General features: G+C 51.8%; 1 protein-coding gene across 5 annotated transcripts in view; it reads left to right on the plus strand.

The window, feature by feature from the left end:
* FMNL1 (formin like 1) overlaps nt 1–22,336 on the plus strand; it is a 65,436-nt gene that overhangs the window by 17,808 nt on the left and 25,292 nt on the right. For 3 of the 5 annotated variants that reach the window (XM_006026386.3, XM_025207337.1, XM_006026387.3), the window contains exons 2-7: nt 4,309–4,392; nt 12,167–12,277; nt 12,444–12,517; nt 15,991–16,074; nt 18,326–18,466; nt 21,585–21,693. In XM_006026386.3, the coding sequence (XP_006026448.2) occupies nt 4,309–4,392; nt 12,167–12,277; nt 12,444–12,517; nt 15,991–16,074; nt 18,326–18,466; nt 21,585–21,693 (603 nt within the window). The remainder of the gene's footprint in view (nt 1–4,308; nt 4,393–12,166; nt 12,278–12,443; nt 12,518–15,990; nt 16,075–18,325; nt 18,467–21,584; nt 21,694–22,336) is intronic. The other 2 variants (XM_025207338.1, XM_006026388.3) reach the window with 2 other exon arrangements.

Consider the following 22,336-nt stretch of genomic DNA (forward strand, 5'->3'; position numbering starts at 1 on the left):
TTTTTCTGTATTTTGATGCAAATAGTGGAGCTTGGGTTGAAGGTTGGAACTCCCCTGTGATTCAAACACTGTGGCATCCTGCCATGGGCCTTTACCAGGAATTAGCTATCTTGCAGGTGCCCAGAGACCAGAACTGAGATCAGGGGCTCCTTGTGCTTGCTGGTAATGTAAGGGATGAGGCTGCCATCAGGGGTGACAGATTGCCTGTTCATTGCCCTCTGCTCAAGAAAGCTTTGCCTCTGTGTTCAGTGGCTTCCTTTTTCTGGGAGGCAATCTGTGTCCCTTTACTGGACAGGGAGACTCAGAGAATCATTTGCTGCAGCCAGGTGCTGCCCTTGGCTTCTGGGGAAGGGTCACAAGAGACATGCTGGGGTTGACAGGGCATGAAGCAGGGACCCCTGGCTGAGACCCTTGGCTGATCCAAGAGAGCATGGATGTGACAGAGGTTCCCTACTGTGGGTGGCTCCAGACAAAACTCCAGACTAGGGAGGCATAAACAAGCGGCCAGAAGGGCATACCAGTTAGACAGTAAGTGCTTCTCTGATCTGCTTGTCAGAGGTTGGGCTGGTGAATTTCAGGACAGGACTCCTTGCAGTGATGCCAGTGCAGCATCTAACTTGCTGAGGACAGCTTAATTCCATCAATATCCCAGGCAGCTGAATCTGGGCCAGCAGCCAGCAAGGAGCTGGCTGCTCAGCTTGCAGCCTGAAGGAACATAGACCATGCTTGGATCCTGGCAGGGGTGGGATAGAGGGGGCTCCTGTCACCTGGGCCCTGGGTACCAACTGAGCAAAGAAGACTCAGAGTTACAAATCCACCTAAGTTCTTGAGTTTGGGATTATTAAGGCAGGTCCTGGATTTCTAGGGCATAGGAAAAGGAGGACCAAATGGATGGAAGCACTATAGATTCTGGCCCTGGCAGAGGGAGGGGCAGAGGAGCAGCTGGGCACTGGATCTAGGGCAGGAGCCTGTCCTAAAGATACCACCAATGAGGAAGATGCATCTCTTGGAACAGTAAGTGGTCTTCACATCCCCTCTCTATCAGGCCCTGGCATTGCCTTGAAATCTGCTGACCTCCTCACAGGTTGGCAACCTGTGCTGAGAACCAGCAAAATGGTTGGGGTCTCCCCAGCTGCATGTTGGCAGCACTCATTGAGTAAGACTATTAACATGTCAGGAACTAAGGCTAGCACCCATATTTAACTTTGCTGTTGAGATTGCCCTGACAAGGGGCACTGGGAGCCTTTGGCCCTCTTCCAGCCCGTCTCATGCGTGCATATCTCCCTGCTGTGCAGATGGGGAAGGGGAAGCCAAAGAGGGGAAGTGGTTGTTCAGTGGCAGGATTCCTGGCTTCTAGCCTTGTGTTTTAACCATAAAATCACCCTTCCTCCTGTGTATTATTAACGTGTATTAAATCATTGACATGCTGCTAAACACTGCATGTAGTTGGGGCTGTGACTGCCAGCTGGCCAAGGTGTGCCCAGGACAGCCCTCTGGTGATAGTTCAGTGCTGTTAATTAACACATCCAAGTGCAAAGTGCCAAGTGGTAGTAAGCCCTGAGTGTCTTTTGCTATTCTGCTCACTCGTCCTTCAGCTAGTGGTGGTCCCATCTACCCACCAATGTTTCCTCTGGCCAGTAGGTGGTATGTAGAAGGTACCTGTTCTTCAGGATACTGCCAAAGCTGGGTGCTGCCTGGTAACCCCCTGTCAGACCATATCTTACTTCTAACACCTTAGTGGAAAGCAGTGACAGCTGCTGACTGGTGCTTTAGGCTCCGCGAGGCTATTTCTAGGCTTTTAGCCCAATTTTAGTCTCGCTGCTCGTCTCTGCTCTGCACCATCCCACCTGCCCACAGCTCTGAATGAGGGAGGAAGGACATAGCCAAGCACTACTGAGGGTTGCCAAAGCAAACAGGCCAAACATTCACTACTTAACCAACACAGATGTGATAGCAGTGTGGGCTAGAAGTGCCCCAGTTCCTGTGGAACCTGGTTAAAGCCAGCTACTCCTGTGCTGTTACCCTGCAGGACCCTGCAAAACTTCCTTCCCCTGCCCTCTCGTGGCATGATAGCCCTCAGCAGAATCTTGTCTCCACCACAGTTGCCAGCTCTGGCTTCTACAGGTTCAGTTAGTGCTAATGCATTACAATGAACATTTCAGGGCAGTAGCTGGTGCTGAGCCTTCCACCCGCCTGCATGTGCGTCTGGCTTGGCAGGTCTCCTTCCTGAGTGACCTGTATCTTTTTGAGTTTGTCCCTGATCTGTTTTGGTTTTAACCCAGCCCCCTGGTGACCTGCATTTCCTCTTTCATTGCCAGTGCTTGTTGGATGCTAGCTCAGCGGTATGCAGGTTCTGGCCATTGCGAAGCAAAAGCACTAAGTCTTTGCATGAAAGGCAACATCTCTGCTAGCAGGGTGTGGTCCGTGAGCCTTCCTAGATGAGTTCTAAGCCTGTCCAGTGGAGAGCACTGGTTCACACATGCAAGAGGCAGCTCGTTATGCTGTGCAAGTGTACCTGGTATTGTCTTTCAGGTCCCCATGTGCCATAGCAACTGATGGAGCATTAAGTCTTGGGGAACTGCTCCCCTGTGCCTCAGACCTAGGCAGCTGGCTTCTTGCCATTTATGGGAAGAATTGTTTTCTTGAAGCTCACAAAAACAAGTAGCAGGTCCCCTGCATTCTGGAGAACTATTGGGCTCCATCACCTGAGCACTACCTGTCAGAACCTGCATTGTTGATCTCTGTCAAGTACCTCTTTCATAGCTGCAGTCCCTGTGGCTAGCTGGAAGGCCTGCATCTTTCAGGCTGTTCTGAGCACTCTCCCAAAGGCCGGCAGGCCTGTGCACTGCATCTCCATCATAGACTCCTGGCTGACACCTCAGGGTTTGCTGAAGCCACTAGCATGTGGTAGGACTTTGGTCAAATTCCAGAGGTTGTTAACAAGGGACCTTCAGGAGAGGAGAGTAATATAATTTGTCTGCACCAGAATAGTCCCCCATAAAGAGAAATGATTTCCCTCCATGCCTTTGTACTCACTCTTCCTGTTTGGAAAGAGGAAATTATTTTATGCATTCTTCCTGTGCCCAAAGGGCTATCACCCAAAGGGCCTGATTCTGGCACATACTGAGCTGCACAGTCCTCTACGCTGGGCCTCCCCAGTATGGCTGTAGAATGGGGAAGCTGGAAAGGGTTGGGGTTGAGCAACATCAGCAACAGACACTCAGCAGTTTGCAACACCCTGCCTCTGACATAATGTCTCTAAAGATGCAGTGATTTCACCCCATGAAGCATGTCACATGACTGCAATAAATGGGCAATCGCTCACTAGGATCTCCTGAAGAGAGAGGTCTGCAACATGACCCTTATTAATTTTTAGGAGGGAAAGGGTATCCTCCTCATCTGTTTACTGTGGAGTCTTGTGCAAATCACTTCCATAATTGTTGCCTCCATTTCTTCGCTCATAAGACTGGAGATCACTATGCTGTCTGATCTCAGGCAGGGGCAAGCTTCAGGGCATTAATTATTGAATGTAAAGTCCCTTGAAATCCCTGGATAAAGTGCTGTAGAAGGAAGTCAAGTTATGCTCAGGCCAAGGTTTGTTGGGGCAAGGGGAAAAGGGGGCTGAAATGACACTGAGGCTTGATTGGGCTTTCCTGTCCTTGCCTAAACTGCATAGGTACCACTAGCTCCTGACCTAGTTCTCAGAGCCTTTTCCTGTCCCAGCCTGGACCAAGCTTGGTAGAAAACCTGAGTAGGTGGTGGGTCTCCATTTGGTTGCTCTGGTGAGGAATCCTAGAGGGAATGGCTTTGGGTCACCACCAGGTGAAATCTCTCATCTGCAGCCAGATGAATGGATGTTTAGGGTCAATGAGGAATATTGCACAAATTGTCATTCAAGATCTGGCAGCTCTGATCAGTGATTGGGGAGTGGGGGGTAGGGGAAGGATGGGGGAGACTGTGGCACCACCCCAGGGACTTCCTCATCTACCACTGGAGATAAGTGATTCCTTTTCTGGCTGGAAGATTGCCACAGGGGAGCAAGGGGCTGATGCTGCTCATGGGTGGGCATCTGAGCTTTCCCTGTGGGCACAGGGCTCTGGGGGATGATGAGGATTTCCCTAGAGGACATCTCCCAGGTACAAGGGAGCAAGCATTGCATGTGACATTGTCCTGGTTCCCATTGGTCCTTAAATGGGCAGACAGATTGGGGCCTAGCCTTCCTCTACGCAGGTGTCTGTTTCTGCATGTGCTTCTTGTGGCTCTGCAGGGCTGTGACTTTCTCTGACCCTCTCTCTTTTTCCCCTGCAGAATTCCATGAACTTGCCTCCTGACAAGATGAAACTTCTCAGCCAGTACGACAATGAGAAGAAGTGGGATCTGGTCTGTGACCAGGTGAGTCTGTGTTGTCCCCCACAGGATTGTCTCATTAGGACTTGGGCCCTTCAGGTCCGTCCCCCCCCCATGGGCCTCCGCTGTAAAAGTTTAATGCCAGTCATTACCTATGCTAGCACATGGACACAGGCATGGGCGAACTGGGAGGCTGTCTGGGTGTCTTGGACAGAAAGGAGGCTTGAAAATGGTAATTTTCTCCCCCTTTGTCTGATTATTATTATCATTATCTTTGGCAAAGGAGAGGGGCAATACTAAAAGTTTTCCCTGGGCTGCCAGGAGTGTAGGTATGGTACTGCTAGCACAACAACACCTGCTGCAGGAAATGCACACCCATTCACTTCCCCCCAGCTACTTCCTGCATTGCTCAGGTGCCCAGTTACTGGCTTTCAGTCTGCTGCTTGTTAGCATAACTCCTTACAGACGGTGGCAGGCCAGCGGGGAGTCGCACTCAAGCTCTAGCCTTTGGGTGTTTCTAGGTGTTGGAAGAGGGAGCTAAAGTAGTGGCTTCTTTTCCCTCTTTTGATGGCCCTAGGCCTTGCTTACCTACCCAGCCCTTTGGAGTTGTCAGAGGTGCCCCACAGAAGCTATCAGTAACGAATCTGCTCAGACGTGCAGGCTAATCCCAGTGCTTTCTTGATGAGTCATTTCTCTCCCCTTCTGTCATCTCAGCAGTGAGACAGTCAGTTCCTCACCAGCCAAAAGATTCACTTCATAACAAGGACGGTGTTTTTTTGCCTGAGACCTTTTCTGGGGGACTGACACAGGCTTTTCTTGGGTGCCTGCAAATCAAGGCTGATTCTCTCTGGGTGCTGGTTGCTGACAGAGCTTTGGGAACAGGGCTGGATTCTAGGCCTGTGCAAAGTGGCTAGTATTTGCTTCGGATTTGAGTTGGGGGACAGTGATTTGATTCGGTGATTCAAATCACTGTCCCGATTCGATTTGGCCGAATCTCATTCGGAGATTCGGCTGCTGCCGACTTGCCCAAATCTCTGAATCACACAGGCTTCATCTCCCACCCGCTCTCAATGGCTGCCCTGCCCGCCCCAGCTTCTGGCTCTTTGAGGGGGGGAAAAAAAAAAGCCCCCACTCACCAGTTGCTGCCTGGTTGGGGGGGCGGGAGAGGCAATTCCCGCTGCCCCCCACTTGGTGGGGGGGGGCCTCTTCCATGAGCCCCCAGAAGCCCTGAGGCTGCTGCAGCAACCAGTGAGTGCAGGGTTTTTTGGTTGGTTTTTTTTTTAAAGGGCCGGGAGCTGGGGCAGGCAGGGCAGCCATGGGGGGGTTGGGAGAGCAGGTGGAGGTCAGGGGGCTCATGACTGAGCCCCCCATGCAGCATGGGGCAGTGGGGGGCAGCAGGGATCACCCCCCTGCCTGGAAGCACCTGGTGAGTGGGGGCTTTTTTAAAAATAACCAGGAGCTGGGCCAGGTGGGGCAGCCATGGGGAGGCTGGGACAGCAGGCTGGGACAGGGGGTGCTTGGAGGGTGGGAGAGCAGGTGGAGGTCAGGGGGCTCATGACTGAGCCCCCCATGCAGCATGGGGCAGTGGGGGGCAGCAGGGATCACCCCCCTGCCTGGAAGCACCTGGTGAGTGGGGGCTTTTTTAAAAATAACCAGGAGCTGGGCCAGGTGGGGCAGCCATGGGGAGGCTGGGACAGCAGGCTGGGACAGGGGGTGCTTGGAGGGGGCTGGGGGAGCAGGCACAGGATGGGGCCTGACAGGGGTCTCCCCATGGTCCTCTCCCCCCTCCTCCAGCCTCGTCTCCCCCGCCTCCTACTTACCAGCTCGAAGTCTGGGTTCAGCTCCCTGCTGCAGCCAGTGAGGACTGCCTGAATCACTGAAGCTCTCTGAATCTTTTCTGAATCAATTCGGAGAGCTTCAAATCAATTTGAACCTTTTAACTGGACCCCTAATTCAATTCAGATTTGGCGATTCAGCTACTGAATCAGGCTGAATCTCCTCTGAATCGAATCAGCACCTGAAGCTTCACACAGCCCTACTGGATTCATGAACCAGGAAGCAAAGGGGTGTGCAGTAATTGCATCCTGCCTGCAGAGGGGCAGGGGTGCTTGCACGTGGACCAGATTGGACCCCAAATGCCTGGCAAATGCTTTGCAGCTGCAAGCTCCATGTAAGTGTCAAATATTATTAGAAACTGGTAAAAGATCAAATGCTTCAGAAAACCCTTCCATGGGGAAAGGGAAGGATTCTGCGTATCTTAATAACTAGGCCTCAGCACTTGCTTATTACCTCAGGGGGACCCTGCAAGTCAGGCTCAGTGCCTTGCCACCCTTACTTTGGATAAGTGGGAGCGGTGGCCCTTTTGCCAATGAGCAGCGAGTTCACTCAGCACCTTTCTCCCACAGTGTTTCTCAGAAGGTGCCCAAAGTGGGCGAGTACCACCTTCCCCTCTCATGGACCTTGTAGAGGCTAAATACAGAGTAGCTATGGCCTGCTTATGGTGCCTGTTGCCTTGCTGGTGTTTCCCAGGTTGGCTGGTGCATTTACACTCAGGTGAGGAGATTAGGATGGGGCAGAGCCCTCTTGTGTCATCCAGGGTTACCACACAGAGTAGACTTGCTCTGGGCTTGTTCTACAGCCAAGGAATAAGGACTCTGATTCTGGGTCAGGCAGGGACCAGGCTCCTCCCTTTCTGTTCACTGAATCTCCAGGGGGCTGTCATGTGTCCAGTATTTAAAACGCTGCTTAGGTGCTTGGCAGCTGGGCTGGGCCAGCCCTGGTGCTGACTTCTAGGGCCACAGAAGGCTGCTGTAGTACCTGACAAATTGACAGCCCAGCACTTTCTGAACACTGGCCTGGAAGGGACCTTTTGGGCCACTGAGTCCCAATCTGCTGCTATTCCAGGCTTTGTGTCCTATGATCCCTTTCATAAGTATATCCAGCTCTATCTGAAGAGCAGTTTGGTGTCTTTGCTCCCACTGCTCTGATTGAAAGGCTGTTCCAGAACCTGATTGCTCTAATGGCTAGGAACTTTGTAATTTCCTGCCTAAATGTATTCATGGCCAGCTTATACCCATTTGTTCTTGTGCCAGCATCATCCTTTAGCTTAAATAGCTCTTCTCCCTCCCTTTATTTGTCTTCCCCACACTCTATCCCTCCCAATGTACAGATAGAGAGCAATTGTGTCTCCACGTAGATGTTGTTTTGCTAAGCTGAATGAACTGAGCACTTCCAACCTCCTCTCCTGGGATGAGCTCTCCATTCCTCTGACCACCCACATACCCTTCTCTGTACCTCCTTCTGTTTGAGTTCATCTTTCTTGAAGGTGGATGAGCAGAATTATATACAGAATTACAAGTGAGGTCTCACTAGTGCCCTGTACAGTGGCAGTAATACTTCCCAGCTCTACTGGAAACACTTCAGTGGATATATACTAAGATCATATTTACCTTTTTCATGATGGCATTGTGTTGGAAGCTCATAAACATCTTGTAATCAATTAGTATACGCAGGCCCATCTCCTGCTCTGTCATTTCCAGCTGACAAGCTCCTAGCTTATAGCAGAAGTTTTCACTGTTAGTCTCCAAAGGCATTTTGACATGTGCTGGGACACAGTGCCGGGTGCTCTTAATTAGCAAGCCACTCTAATTAAAAGCACCCACGCATCACGTGTATCAGCATCACCATGCGTCCCCCACTAAAAAATGGTGGCAGGGCACTTTCAACTAAAGCTCATTGAACATGTTTTATTTCAAAGTGCTCCACTGCCACTTTTTCAGTACAGAGATGCATGGCGACACTGATACACGTGACGCAGAAGGCTGCTGGAGTGCATCAATTTCCATTAATCGATTTATCGAGTTTGCTCCGATATGCAGCAGGCTTTATGCACATGCATAGGAGCTGCAAGTGCACAGCCTTGTAATTTTCTCTCTCAAATTTTATCCCATTGCTCCAGTTTTCTAGGCCATCCAGTTCTTGTTCTAGGGCAGCCTACTGCTCCTCTGTATTAATGGGACCTCCTAGGCTAGCTTTGGGTCATGAGCTGATTTCACCAGCAAGATCATGAAAATATTAGTCAACCAGAAGAACACTGTGAGAGAAGTCAGGCTTCCAGTTTCCCTGGTACCACAGGCGTCCCTTAAACGTCCCATGCATTATCCCTAGTTAAGACTTTTTGAGAAGTTGGTGATACAGGCCTCCCTCTGTAAGCAACTTGCCCAAGGTCAGTGGGATGGCATATGCCCTGTCCCTCCTTGCTGGTTTCCCTCAGAATCAGACACTGGCCTGCCTGGTAGCCAACCCGCAGGGCCCTGGAGGGCACTGTGATCTTGAGTGTCTCTCCTTCAACTAAATGCCCTTCCCTTTGGCTTCCACCCCTTGCTCTCCACTGAAACCACCCTTGGGATAGACTTTGTCTTTAGCCAGAGCTCAGAACCAGAACCCCCACCCCCATAATCCCTGTGCCTTCAGCTGCCTTCAGCACCATCTGCCAGGCTCCTCCTCTTGAAATCTTGTCTTTCCATAGCTTTCATGGCTCTTCCCTATTCTGGTTTCCCTCCTGCCTCTCTAATGCCTCTTTCAACATGCCATTTGGAGTTTCTTCCTCATCTCCCTCCAGATTTTTGGGGGGTCCCAAAGGCCTCTCTTCTTGGTCCCCCTTTCCTCTCCCTCTACCTGACTTCCGGGCAATCTCATCCTCAAGCACAAATTCAACTACTTGCTCTGTGCTAATGACTCACAGATCATCCTCTCTATTCCAGACCTGTCTTCTGTCTAAACCAAACTCTCTGCCTGTCTCTCAGCTATCCTTGTGGGTGAATAGCCATCAGTTCAAGCTCAACGTGACTACAGCTGAGCTCTTAATCTTCTCTCCTCCCTACCTCCTTCCTCAGTGACTGCAAACACCCTCACTATCCCATCTCTCAGAGCCATAGTCTGAGCATCCTCTTTGACTTCCTCTTTGTCTTTCAGTGCTGACATCCTGGCTATATCTAATTTTGCAGTCTGCCTGCACAGATTTCTAAGATTTGGCATTTCCTCTCCTTCCACCAACTAAAACTCTCACCCTAGTTCTCACCCTCATGCCTCAGGTACTGCAACATCCTCCTCTTCAGATTTATTCATTATGGAGAGATCAGCTTCCACCTCTGATGGGCTAGCCTTCAGCCTATTATAGATGCTCAGATAAGCCACAGGTGTGGTGATGCCCCTGCCCATCCTGGTGGCTACTGTTTCTTTGTGTTTTCCTTGTCTCTCTGTATCAGTCCGTCCCTAGGAAGCTTCATGCAGTAGGCCCTGTCTTTCTATTCCATGTACAGCAAACCGTGCAGTAGGGTAGCATCTTGGAGGCTAACTATTTCAGAGAGGCATATGCTTTCACAGGCAACAACCTACTTCATCAGGTGCTAGGAATGGACTAGCAGGAATAAACTATTTTTTATGTGGAAGGAGAAGCGATGAGGAAAGAAGTAAAAGTGAATTTACAAAGAGAAGTAAAAGTGAATAGATTAGATCAGAGAAGTCAAAGGGTGCAGGCAGAAGTGCAGCCCCCTGCAATAACTGAGAATGCTTTGGAGGAAGTGGTCTGACTTACAGTGATCCCCTGGAACAAACAAAGTCACTGCTGGTTCCAGTGGGGAGGGGAATCTAGCTGCTGGCTGGGAGTCTGCAGCTGGTTTTCCCTAGCAACAGCCCCTCTCTCCCAGCCTGTCCCTGTTTCAGAATGGGAGGGGGAAAGCCCAGCTAGCTCTGGAAAGTGGAATGGGTGTATTGGAGCCCCCCCACCTCAGGGGGCTCCAATACACCTGCCCCACCCTCTGGCGGAGGCTGAAAACCCGCCAGGCCAAACTCCGTCTGCTCCCTTTCACCCCCTCTCATTCTGAAAACAGCTCAAGGCTGGCAGGCAGTGCAGACAGAAGTTACAGAAGAGTGTCTGTTTTGAAAGTCTTAATCTGACCCCTCATGCAATGAAAGTTCAGATTTTCACCCAAACGGCCATTTTTTAAGCTGCCTGCAGCCATGCACTTGGTCACAGCTATAAGCTGCTTTTTGTGGCCAGATTGAACGAAAATGGTCCCTTCCATCTGCGCCCAAAGATATGACCCATCGGCTGGATCTGTCATATGGAGTCCCATCTTCATCATCTGGGAGTGCTGCTTCTGGGTCCAGAGTTGGCCCGCATGCTGTATGCGGCATGCACCACACTGGCCCTACACACAGGCCTGGGATGCACACTGAGCATGGTGTCCACTCTGGCCAGCCTGGGACATGTCATACATGGTGCCTGTGCACAACATTTACTGTGGCATGAGGGGTGACTGATAGATGTGCTGCTTACCAGCTGATACTGGGCAGCGATGCTTCTTGCTCAATACTCTGTCATGTGAGGGAGGGAAGGAGGCAGGTCTAGTGTCTGTCATGGGGGGAGGAAGGAAGTGAAGTCTTCAGTTACAGCACAGGACTGGGCATCAGGAAATCAGGGTTCTGCTCCGACCTCTGCCTTAGTTTTGTTCAAATCACTTCATTACTCTCTGGATTGTAAGGATAATATTTATTTATCTCTAGTTGCCCTTTAAGTCTCAAATGGATGTCAGGAGCTGACAGCTGCTTAGTAGCATCGAGGTACAGTCTGTCTGTTAGAGACTGTGTCGTAAGGTGTGGACAGAGAACAGGTTTACATTGGTGTAAATAGCACTGGGATCTAAGTAGAAAGACATGCTGCTGAAATAGGTGGCTACTGCAGCACCTCACTGGTAGGTTGCCTTTAGCAAACAGTGGTGCCGGGATAAGCTGTGGACAAACAACATCTATGGGGTTGTAATTCAAACCAGCATACACCAGTATCCTGTTATCCCTGATTCTTTCAGGGGCAGCTCTACATTGAATTGGGCAGAGATACCCCAGTGTAAGGTTGTAGGCTGTGTATCGGCTTTTTTTACACTGGTGTACGAGATGCGTATACCAATGTAAGTGCTCTCTGTCAAGGCCCATAGCCTGTTTGCTGGTGGTGGTGAGGACTGTGGTCTGTTGTTGTGGAGGGGCACTTCAGGGGCTTCTTCGGCAGTTTCTGTACACATTTTACTTTCATTGTTGTGGTTTTCCAACCTGGGGGAGGAGATGCATCTGTATCACTACTTGTGGGTGAGATTCCCCCAGAACCATGTGTGACACCATGGCAATATGTCATGACGTACGCTTTTGTGTGGTGATGACATGTTCTCTTGCAGTGAGAAAGAAAAAAGTTGCAATTCAAGAAGAGGCTGTATGGGTATCTGGCTGGGATGGTTTAGGACCTACAATGGACACTGTGCAGGGCCTGGACTGGCTGACTCTTGCAGTCCCTCCCAACCCTGCAGCTCTATGATTCTGAGTTTTGCAGGGTCAGGAGATTTCCTGTTGTATCTGAACTGGTTTCTATGTTCCCATTTGAGACCTACGTCCCTTAGCAGGGTAGCAAACCTGTTGGATTTGGGAAGAGTTCTGGTGAAGAGCCAAGCTCCACATGTAGTTAACCCCACTGGTGGTCAAGTCATGTGGAGTTGAATCTTCTTCCCTGATCCTCTGCACTGTTTTCTCACTGCCCTGCCACATGTGCCAGGCTCCACAGGTCCATATGGTTTCTCACTGACCTGCCACATGTGCCAGGCTCCACAGGTCCATCACACTTGTAGGAACACATGCGTTTCTCATACACTTATACATGTTTATCCACAGACGTGAATGCATGTATACTCTCAACAGCACTAGAGGCATCGTTTCCTCCTCCCCAGGCTGAGGCTGGACCTGAGTATTTCTATTTTCTCGCTCCTCCTCACAGGAACGGGTCCAAGTTAAGAACCCACCCTCTGCATACATCCAGAAACTGAAGAGCTACCTGGAGACAGGCGGAGTCAGCAGAAAGGTGACCCCCGACTGGTCAACTGCCTTGGTGATAATCCTCTCCCCTCTTCTCTCTTTCCCTTTCTCTGCTGTAAACACTTCGATCACCCTTTATGTAAAAAACATCTTGAGTTAGTGTATATGAGCAAAAATAAATGATTTGGGAGCCATGGCTATTAACCCTGTAAATTGTCTGTCTCCCTTTCAAAACCCAGTTTAAGAGGCGCGTGCAGGAGTCCACACAGGTGCTTCGGGAGCTGGAAATCTCCCTGCGGACCAACTACATTGGGTAAGGATCCACAAAGAACTCCCTGGTAATGCCTGGGCATAGCGTGCAGTATTATTCCCCCTCTACTGGCCAGTCCTAGCAACTGTGCAGCCTCTGCTTGACTCACAGCTCAGGTGATGGGGCATGGGTTTTGGGGACTGAAGGCCCAGGTTGAAGTGACAAATATGCCAACTGCATGCACATTACCCAGGTGCATTAGATGTTGCCTGCCAATAGCTCCCAGAAAAATGATTGTAAGTATAAGTTATAGCCAAAGCTCCAAGGACACCTCCTTTTGCCCAAGGAGTAGAGCTGCTGGTCTGTGAAGCAGAAGTCCCTGGGTGAAGGCCTGTTGATAGCATGTGCCTGCCATGCTTCTCTGTAGCTGCTCTTCTTAGGTTTCAGATGCTGTATCTGAGCCTCTTTGGGAAAGGGACAGAGCAGCAAGGGGAAGCTTTCCCACCTCTGAGTTTGCAACATTGCTACCATCATAATTGCTGACATCTCACAGTGACTTCCTTGAGGACCCCAGGCTGTCTGCCTGGCTGATCCAGATCCAGGAAGATTTCCAAATAGACATTACTCTGGATTGGGGGAGGTCCAAACTCCCAGGAAGTCCAAATGCCCACTGCCAACATATGGAAACAACCAGCTAGACCCTGTGCTCAGGTGGAGCTGAAATGCCTCTTCAGAGCACCAAGGGAGCAGTCTATGAGAGCCCAAGGCAGAGTCTGAGCATTTCAGAGTACCAATCTAGGCAAAGGATCACACAGATCTTTCCATTCTGAGCCTATGGGTCCCTGATGTGGTGATCTTAGCCCACTTGTGAGAATGTTATCCAGCAGAGGGGAGGGGAAGAGACAGTTTCGTAGATGAGAGACAACAAGAGAGAATGTCAGCTGTTTGGTAGAGATGTACATGTTTAATGTCAACGATTCACAAGGATTAATTCCCTCCTTGCAGTAGAAACATTTATCTCCTCTGCTTCTGGAGAAATTGGTTTTCTGGTCCTCATCCATCCAAAAGGAGTCTGGCTTCTCTAAAATGGCAGCTTTTCTCTTGGTCCAAGGCCACTGAGCACGTGAGGGGAAGAGAGGTGCCCTGTAGGTTTGACATTCAGACCTTTCTCCATAAATAACTGGATCCTTTGCACAGAAGCCTCATGGAGAGTTGCTAAGAATGGGGCATCAAGGACCCTGTCTGGGAGCATGTGACTGTTTAGCACAGGGGTGTCCAACCTTTTTGCATGTGGGGCTGGATCATGAACTTTTTATTACCCAGTGGGTGGGCGAGCCATATTCAAAGACCTCACAGGGTGACCCCTACGCCCCCTGCCTGTTACTGCAAGGTTCATGGTAGCTGCTGGTGGGCAGGGGCAGGAGGGACCCATTCTGTGTTCAGCCAGCTACTGCCCCAGAGACTGAAGGGGAGAAATAAATAGCTCCACATCTCCATCCCCTGAGCAGCACAGCCCCATGAGCCAGCGCTGCCTGAGGGGGGCTGGAGCGAGGTGGCCGCTGCACCACAGCCCCTCACCCTCCCGCCTGCACGGCCCCGCTCACTGTGGTGCCCAGCTGCTTGCGCACGCAGCCCTGGTGGCCTCAGTGCTGCGAGCCTGGAGCACGGGGTCTGGCAGACACCGGCTCCTGCCACCTCGCCCTGCAGAGGTCGTGCCAGGACCCCGCCTGTCAAGGCCCCCCATGCTGGCTTCCCACGTGCTGCTGGGGACAGGAGGAGGCCGGCCAGGTTGGCACCAGCCAGCAGAAACAGTGACAGAGCTGTGTGCCACTCGGGACTGACTGGCGCAGGTAGGGGGAAAGTGCAGCTGAGCCCCTTGCTGCTCCGGCTGGGCTTATCCTGTCCTGAGAGGCACATGGCTACTCCTCTTCCCATATGCACCACGTCGGTGACGTCAAGCTGACGCGGTGCGTGTGGGAACCTTGTCCCTTCCCCAGCCCTTCAGCAGCCATTAGGAAGCTGCTGAGGGGCTGGGGGAGGGACAAGGGGTGGGAACGAAAGTAAACAGTATTTACTTTTGTTTCCCATTGCAGCACAGCGGGCCTCAGAAAGTGCCTTGGTGGGCTGCCTGGCGGCCCGTGGGCCGTATGTTGGACAAGCCTGGCTTAGCACTTGCTCATCACTTTGCCCAAAGTCCCTGGGTGACTTGGAGTCTGTCATCTGTTGAATCTCACTGTTCTGTGAGACCAGCCTACTGCCTTGCAGTGCACCCAGGGCGACTGGCACTCTCACAGTGTGCTGGACCCAAGCACTGGTCTACAAGCAGCAGAGCACCCATAGTTTCATCTGGGCATGGGTAAGGGTGGAAGGTGGCCAAGCCCCCTGCCTGGCACTACGACTGTCCAGTGGCATTTGGGAGATGAGCACATGTGGAAGGGCCCCAAAACTAGCTGCATGCCAGCACTGAGGAGGGAGTGGGAGGCTCTTATCATGTAGTGGTTAGTCTTGTTCTGAGGCTTCAGGTCACTAGATGTGCAGTCTGCTAAGGTCAAGGATTCAGAAATCTGTAGTTTTTTGCAAATAACCATCTGTTCCAAGGAGCATTTGAATAGAAGCCCCCATCGTCTTCCCATGATGTGGGCAGAAGCCTTGGATGAGGATGGGGTGGTATCTCCTGCTTGATGCCATCATGAGATAGGAGGCTGCTCTTGGGGTTAAGGTACTGGACAGAGACTTGGGACACCTGACTTCAGTTCCCATCTCTGCCACAGACTCCCTGCCAGACCTTGGGCATGTCCCACATTCTCTCTGGAGCTCTGTGCCCTGGCTGTGAAAGGGGAGTGGTAACAATCCTGCTGGATCTGTAATCTGTGGATGTGTGTGGGAAGGCAAGTGGAGAGCTCCCCTGGGACCAGGAAGAGGCTTCCCCAGGAAAATCAAAGTGGGGAATCCTTGGAGTAACAGGGGCAGGAGGCAACAAGAGATGTGGAATTTGTAACTACTCCCAAGGACGCAGAAGGGCCTGGCTGTGAAACCTGTCAGAATCAGGCCAGGTCAGTGCTGTGTTAGGTGGGTACCACTTGCATCTTCATCAGGCCGCATTGTAATCTTGCTGTCTGCCCTGAGCAAGATGGGTGGCCAAATTAGAGTGTGTAGCTGGGACTGATGTGTCCTCCATGTTTCCCTTAGCTGTAGGGAGGGAGCAGAGAGCTTCAGGCCTCACTCCAGGTGGTTTTGGCCAGTGAGCAAGGGTGGCACTGCTAGAGGGTCTCCCACCCTGCCATGTCTCATCCTGAGAAGGACATGGGGGCACCTCCTGTGCTTCTCACTGCAGCTGTCTTCAGTCTAAGCAGAGTGGTCACCCACCCTCCTGGTGGGCCTGACAGAGCTAGTGCTGGTACAATCCAGCTCACAGGGAGGCTGAAGCCAGTCTAGATGCAAAGGGAGAGGAGGGAAAAGAGGAAGTCAAGGGAGTATTGCAAGGGCTGATAGACCCCTCATGGGTTCTGTTGGCTGATGCCTGTCCTCTCTTCCAGGTGGGTCCAGGAGTTCCTGAATGAGGAGAACAAGGGGCTGGATGTGCTACTGGAGTATCTCGCCTTTGCGCAGTGCTCTGTCACGTAAGTTGCTGCTGGGTGCTTGCCCCTATCCCTGCTTGCCGCAGCCTGCGCCAGGGGGTGGCGTTGCCCTACATCAGTCATACCCCTGAACTGTTGCACCTTCTGTCAGCACCGGCCCTAATTTTACAAGGTGCTCAAGAATGTGCTGAGCTCTAAGTCATGTGTCATTGATTTGGTGTCTTGTGGGATCAGAGCCACAGGCCCTGACTCAGGAGGCAGGCAGGGATGCAGATCGTCTAGGCTTTCCCTGGGGCTTGGCTTTGGTAGCTGTAGCCTCTGGACCCCTCATTAGCCAGTGTGTCAGACTTCTTAGCTTGCCACTGAACTGCCTGTTCTGTGTGATGCTTCTGAGCCCTGAGGCAGGAGCACAGCAGGATGGTACCTGTGAGCTGCACCCCCTGTCCTGTCTTTACAGTGAGATGGGAGAGGATTACCCAACATTGTGCTGTAAGAGGGCAGTCAAGGGCCACGGCCATAGGTCCCCCTGCAATCAGTCCCCCAGCACAGCAGCAAAGTGAAGGATCTGTGCTTCCTGAGAGCGATGGCCCAGGTGAAGTGGAAGGAGTGTGGTCTTCTAGTACAGTGCAACGCCACCCCCCGCCTTGCAATGCCCAAGCCCTGGACAGGACATTGGTCTAGACCAGAGGGCCCCAAATGGTGGCCACAGAGAGCTGGTTACTTACCTGAAGCTGGCTAGTCCACCTTGTCACTGGCTGCTCCATTTCACTGATCAATGCTTAATCTTCACAATCCTTCTACTGTTGTGACTTCCCCTGTTGCTGCCTGAGGCTGTGAGTGGGAGGAGTGGCATCCATCAGGTACACAGTCTGTGGAGCTGGGCAGCATGGTGGAAAGAGCCTTAGAACCTCCCTAACAACACAGGACTGGGATTTTCAAAGGAGCCGAATGAGTCTAGGGTCCCTGGAGGATTTGGGGAGTACCTAGGGGTCCCTGGCTTCATTAGGAATCTTTTAAAGGAGGAGAGAGAAGGTTTCTGATAGCAGAGAGCTCCAGTCTGGCAGACAAATACTCTGGGGGACCCAGTGTCTAGGAGTAGAAGCTAGACAAATTTAGAGTATCAAGTAAGGTACCAGTAGTTACCAAGAGGTGGGGGGAAGAGGCAATTAACTGTTGGAACAGTTTTTCCAAGGGGTGGTGAAGACACTCAGTCAAGATTGCTTCTTTGCTCTAAGAAACATACTGCAGCTGAGAGGTTTTCAGGTAGTGGATTACATCCCTCCTGGAGTAGGGGGGATGTCATGAAAGGCTTGTGGAGGGATCACAGGGCTTGGAGAATGTTATTGCGCTTCAAAGCAAAGAAACCTTGCTCCCCTCAGCTCTGCACACCTGTCTGCTCCAAGATGGAGGGTTCTCTGCCAGCCTCCTGCTGCACAAATGCACACCCAGTTGCATCAGTTTAGTCTTGAGGCATATTTTAAGGGGTTGTTGACATTTAGAGAAGGGGTTGCCAGTCAGGATAGGTGAGAGATGCCAACCTGGTATTCAAAGCAGGATGCAGGAGCCACATGACGACAGTCTCTGGCCTCTGCAGGCCAGGAGTTGAGAACAGATCATCAGAAGCTTCCCTTTGGGGCTTATAGTCTCTGAAATCCCCAGTCCACACTATTAGTAAGCATCATCCCACGCACAAAAAACTGCTCCCTGTCTGGCCTCTCCTGCTCCTTCACTGTCCTGGGTGCTGAAATCTCTGCAATTTCTGGGCTGTTCTGTCAAATCTTCCTTCTCTACACTTTCTCAGCCCTGAGTGCTAGCTGCTGTTCTGCTATCAATCAGTCTGGGGCTGATGGGGAGATCTATACCCCAGCATGTATTTGCTGGAGGATAAGAATAATCAGATTGAGCCTGCTGATGGGTGGCATGGGCAATTTGTTTGCCAAGCAGCATAACCACTTGTGCCAGCTCGGCCCTTGGTAATGACAAGGAGCAGAAGGCTGCAGGCTTGGGGGCCTCTAATAAGGCAAGAGGCAGCATCAGACTCCTAGGGGATTTGTGGGGGAGAAAGCACCTGCCTCTGCTTTCCTGGAGGAGTGGGAGCAGAGCTGGGCCAGGTGGTCTGCTCCTGCTCTACTCTGGGGTCTCTGAGGGCTCATACTGTGGCTGCATGGAGGATGCTGCACTCAGCTCATCCATCCTTTCCCTGCCACTGGCTGGGATCCCACCCCCACCCCTGCCCTACCAACCTGGGCTGTTCTGCTCACTCATAAGTCTGTTTTCACACATGTGCCTCCAGGTATGATATGGAGAGCACAGATAACGGGAGCCCGGGCTCTGACAAAGGGAAGCCCCTGGACAGATCTGTAGAGGACCTCACCAAGAGCAACTCCTCGTCCCCCACGCAGGGCTCCTCCAAAGCGAGACACCTGACGGTCAGGTAACACACACAGCCCGCCTGGGGCACCCCCCGCTTGCAGTCTTATGGCTCCCTCCCCACTCCTGCACTAAGCAATGCTCATGTGCCCCCAGGCTTGGTGGGAGCCGAGATACTGAGTGAGCATGGCAAGCGCATCTGGCAGGTAGATGTGGGAGTCCAGCTTGGGGCAGCTGGCCCAGTACACAGGCTGCGAGGCATCCCCTCTGCCAGGTGGAAGGGAGGCATTCATCTCCCCCAAGAGAAATATTGCTGTGAATTAAACTGGACTCCAACACTACTCCCTCACCTTAGCCCCTGGTACAAGTGAGTTGTGCTTTGTGCATATGCCAGTTGGCACCACTGCTCTGAAGCCCTTTTTGCCCTCCACCAAGGTTCAGTTGCTGGGAGGCTGGTGAGCAGCCTGGCTGGCGTCTATATTGGCTGGGGCCACTGGGCTGAGGGGCACTCATGCTGTCTGTCCTGAGAAGGTCCTGATATTCCCTCTCCCAACCTTGACACATGTTTAACCAGTGGAACTCCATGCAGCAGGATATTACCGAGGCTAAAGGCTTAGTGAGTGACAGGAAAGGGTTCAATAACAGAGCTGGTTTAATTTTTTTCAGAATTCAAAAAAGAAATAAATGTCCTCTCCCATAACTGGTGAGAAAGCAGGCCCTGGGCTGTGAACACCAATGCCCATGTGAGCCTGGTGGTGTGGCTGGGATGATGGAGCTGTAGTCTGAGGAGGTTCTTCTTAGCTTAACAACAGCTTCCCCCTGAACAATTAACCCAGGAGCTTATCAGCCCAGAGAAACATTATTAATGAACTAATAGCATGTGTAATGGAAGGAGCCTCTAATGCAGAAGACTCTAGAGCATGTACCCTACATTCTGTTTTGATAATTTGTCTTTAGTCCTTATCTGGCCCCAGTTACCAAGGTGCTGATCTGTGGAGCCTTCCTTCCTTCCCACCATTAATTAGGGTACTGTTGTTATCTCCATTTAAAAAATGAGGAAACTGAGAAACAGAAAGACTAAGTATCTTGCCCAAGTCTTACTACAGAGTCTATGGCAGAACAGGGAATGGATGACATTTTCAAGATGGCCTCTGCGGAGTTCAACCCACCCACCCCAAGGCTCGACCTGGCTCATTAAGATGGTTTTATTGGAAGGTGGTTTGAGTTCAGCCCCTGCTCACTGCATGCTCCCCAATGTGCTCCCCATGTCCCATTCCCATGTTCTAACCACAATCTTTTTTTTCACGCTGCTTATGGGATGCGCCTCATGGTAGGTAGCCAGGGCTTGGTCTCTGGGATGGTGAACACTTGCCTCAGCTGCCTGCTCCAGTGTTCCCATTGGTAGGATAGCTTATGGCCTCACTCCTTAGCTCTGTTACTAGTTGAATTTAAGGTCACCCATGGGTGTTGCCTCACTCTCTAAGAATGACCCTTTTATCCCTGGCTCCTCCACTCCTTGTCTGTGCCCCAGGTCAGGCCTTCTGGCTCAGCAAGAAGAGCCTTTACTCCAGGCAGCTCTGCCCAGCCAGCCCTGCCATGACAGAAGGATCTGGAGCCCTGCCCTTGAGGAGAGACACTCTTTGTACATCTGTATAACCATTGACCAAGCTCCTCTTGATGACCTCTGGCGCAGGTGGCAGCAGGGGCTTGGTTTGACCTGCAGAACATATAGAGCTGGTAGGGATGCATGAAAAGGAAAGAGTCTGCAGTGGCTTTCCCACTCCCCTCCCACAATGCATTTGCAAGGCTGGGAAATTCCTTGAAAACAGCTCCCTACAGGCTGCAGTGGATTTTGTGTTCCAGGCTGCTTTTAAATTGAGATTGGATGTTTTCCTAGAAGACTTGTTCCAGTTTAAAGGGGCTTAATTCAGGAAAACCCTCTGGCCTGTGTTACACAGGAGGTTGGATTAGGTGATTGCTGTGGTCCTTGTTGGCCTCAAACCTATGAAAAATCATTTTGTAGTAACCACAGCATGTTGGATCTGGAAACCAGACAGGAGAAGCTTGGAGCCCACCAGCCCTGTGGCAGTGGAGAGTAGGAACACCATTTAAGAACAAATGCAGCCTCTTTGAGAGGGATGGTTCTTTCTGTTGTTACTTCTAGTGCCTGTTGTACAGGGACCACACAGTGCCTGTGGTGCTAGCTGTGCCCTGAGGCCTGTGGCCTTGAAGTGCTTGTAAGGTCATCAATGGGCAGTGCCTGCTCTGAGGTGTCTGGGGTAGGAGGGCAGCTGTCACTGCAGTGAGTGTTAGGAGGCCATGGACTCTTCGTAAGTGTTGCGCTCTTTTTTTTTTTTTTTAAATACAGAAGAGCCACAGGCCATTTCAGAAGAGTGCAGTGACATTGCTGCCTTGTCCCACTCCGCCCTACAACTTCCTGGCTAGCTGTACACAAACTCAGCTTGCCACAAAGCCCTCTCAGTTCCACTTCTTCCATCTTTCACCGAGGGGGGAGCATCTGCATCAAGTCCTCTTTCTCCCTCCTGTCCTGCAGGCTGTAATCCTCCTTCAGCTGCTGCCTCTTGAACCAGCAGATCCACTCATTCTTTCAACAAGTCCACCCATGTGTTCCCTCCAGCACCCCTTGGAGCGATCAGGACAGTAAACCCAGGCCACCCATGAACTCCCATCCACCCCGGTGAGCCTCCCTTCAGCCCCCAGATGTTGCCAGCGTGCTAGGGGCAGACTAAGCTGGACTCTCCATCCAGCCTTGATGCCGGTGAACCATCCCAGCCCATCAGTGTTTTTTAGTGGCCTTAGTGCAAGTGAAAGGCACCAGATTAACAGCCCTGGAGACTGGGGTCTTCTCCTAGCTCCCCAGAGCAGGCACAGCAGCTCCCTCCAGCCTGACCTGGAGGGCCTCCTCTGTAGGCTGGAAGCAGAGCGCAGCCTCTGATGGCCCTTTCCATCATTGGCCTCTCTGCCAAGACAGCCTGTGCACTGATCTGTGGGAAACTGCCCCAGCCTGGATGTAAGCCAGTGGCCTAGAGGTGGAAGGTTCTGTCCCAGCTTCCCCGCACCTGAGCCAGCCGCCCCTCACTTCCCTTGCCAATGCTTGCTCTGAGCATGCTGCAGCAGCCGGGTCCTGCCTTGGCATCACTCGCTGTTTTTCTTTGCTTCAGACTCAACCCAACGCATAGCAGGAAAGCACTGCGGAACTCGCGCATCGTCAGCCAGAAGGACGACGTCCATGTCTGCATCATGTGCCTGCGCGCCATCATGAACTACCAGGTGGGGACAAGGCATGGAGCCAACATTGTCTGTCAGGGCTGGAGTATTACCCAGGAGAACCCCTTCCCTTCAGAGGGACTTGGCGACTCCACTGGAGAGAGCTAGGCTGGGTACATGCTTCAAGCTGCTTGGCAAGGCCCACAGTTTCTTTGGTTTCACCAGACAGTGCGGAGGAATTGAGGGGCTCTGGATGGTCTTAGAGGTTGTCCAGAGTCTTGGCTGGTTCCAGCAGGCCCCTGGGTCTATGTAGGACAGCAGATTGAATTCCACTACGCCTGGGATAGGGAGTTCCTCTCTCCTCCCTGAGTTGGCCTAGGGGTGACTCGGGGCAGTTTAGCCAGAAACTGGCCCAGGGAAGGCTCTTCCAGGTCCAGTGATTAGTGAGTGCTACTCCTCCAGGATTGTCTCTTAGAAATCGCCCTGCTATATTAGCATGAGTCTCCCCTCCAGCCTTCCTCAATAGAGACCCTGTGTCAGCCAGCACAGGCCGGGCAGCACAGCCATCCTTCCATTTAGACTCGGGGGTTCCATGTGGGTAGTTCTGCGGGGAGTGGAAGGTGCTAGGGAGCTTTTGCTCTTACCCATTTTCTGCATCTTGTGGAGTGAGTGGAGGTTGTGCTGGTGAGAGGGCTGTTTCTACAGG

The sequence above is a fragment of the Alligator sinensis genome, unplaced genomic scaffold, assembly GCF_000455745.1.
Source record: "Alligator sinensis unplaced genomic scaffold, ASM45574v1 scaffold919_1, whole genome shotgun sequence".
Classification (NCBI taxonomy): domain Eukaryota; kingdom Metazoa; phylum Chordata; order Crocodylia; family Alligatoridae; genus Alligator; species Alligator sinensis.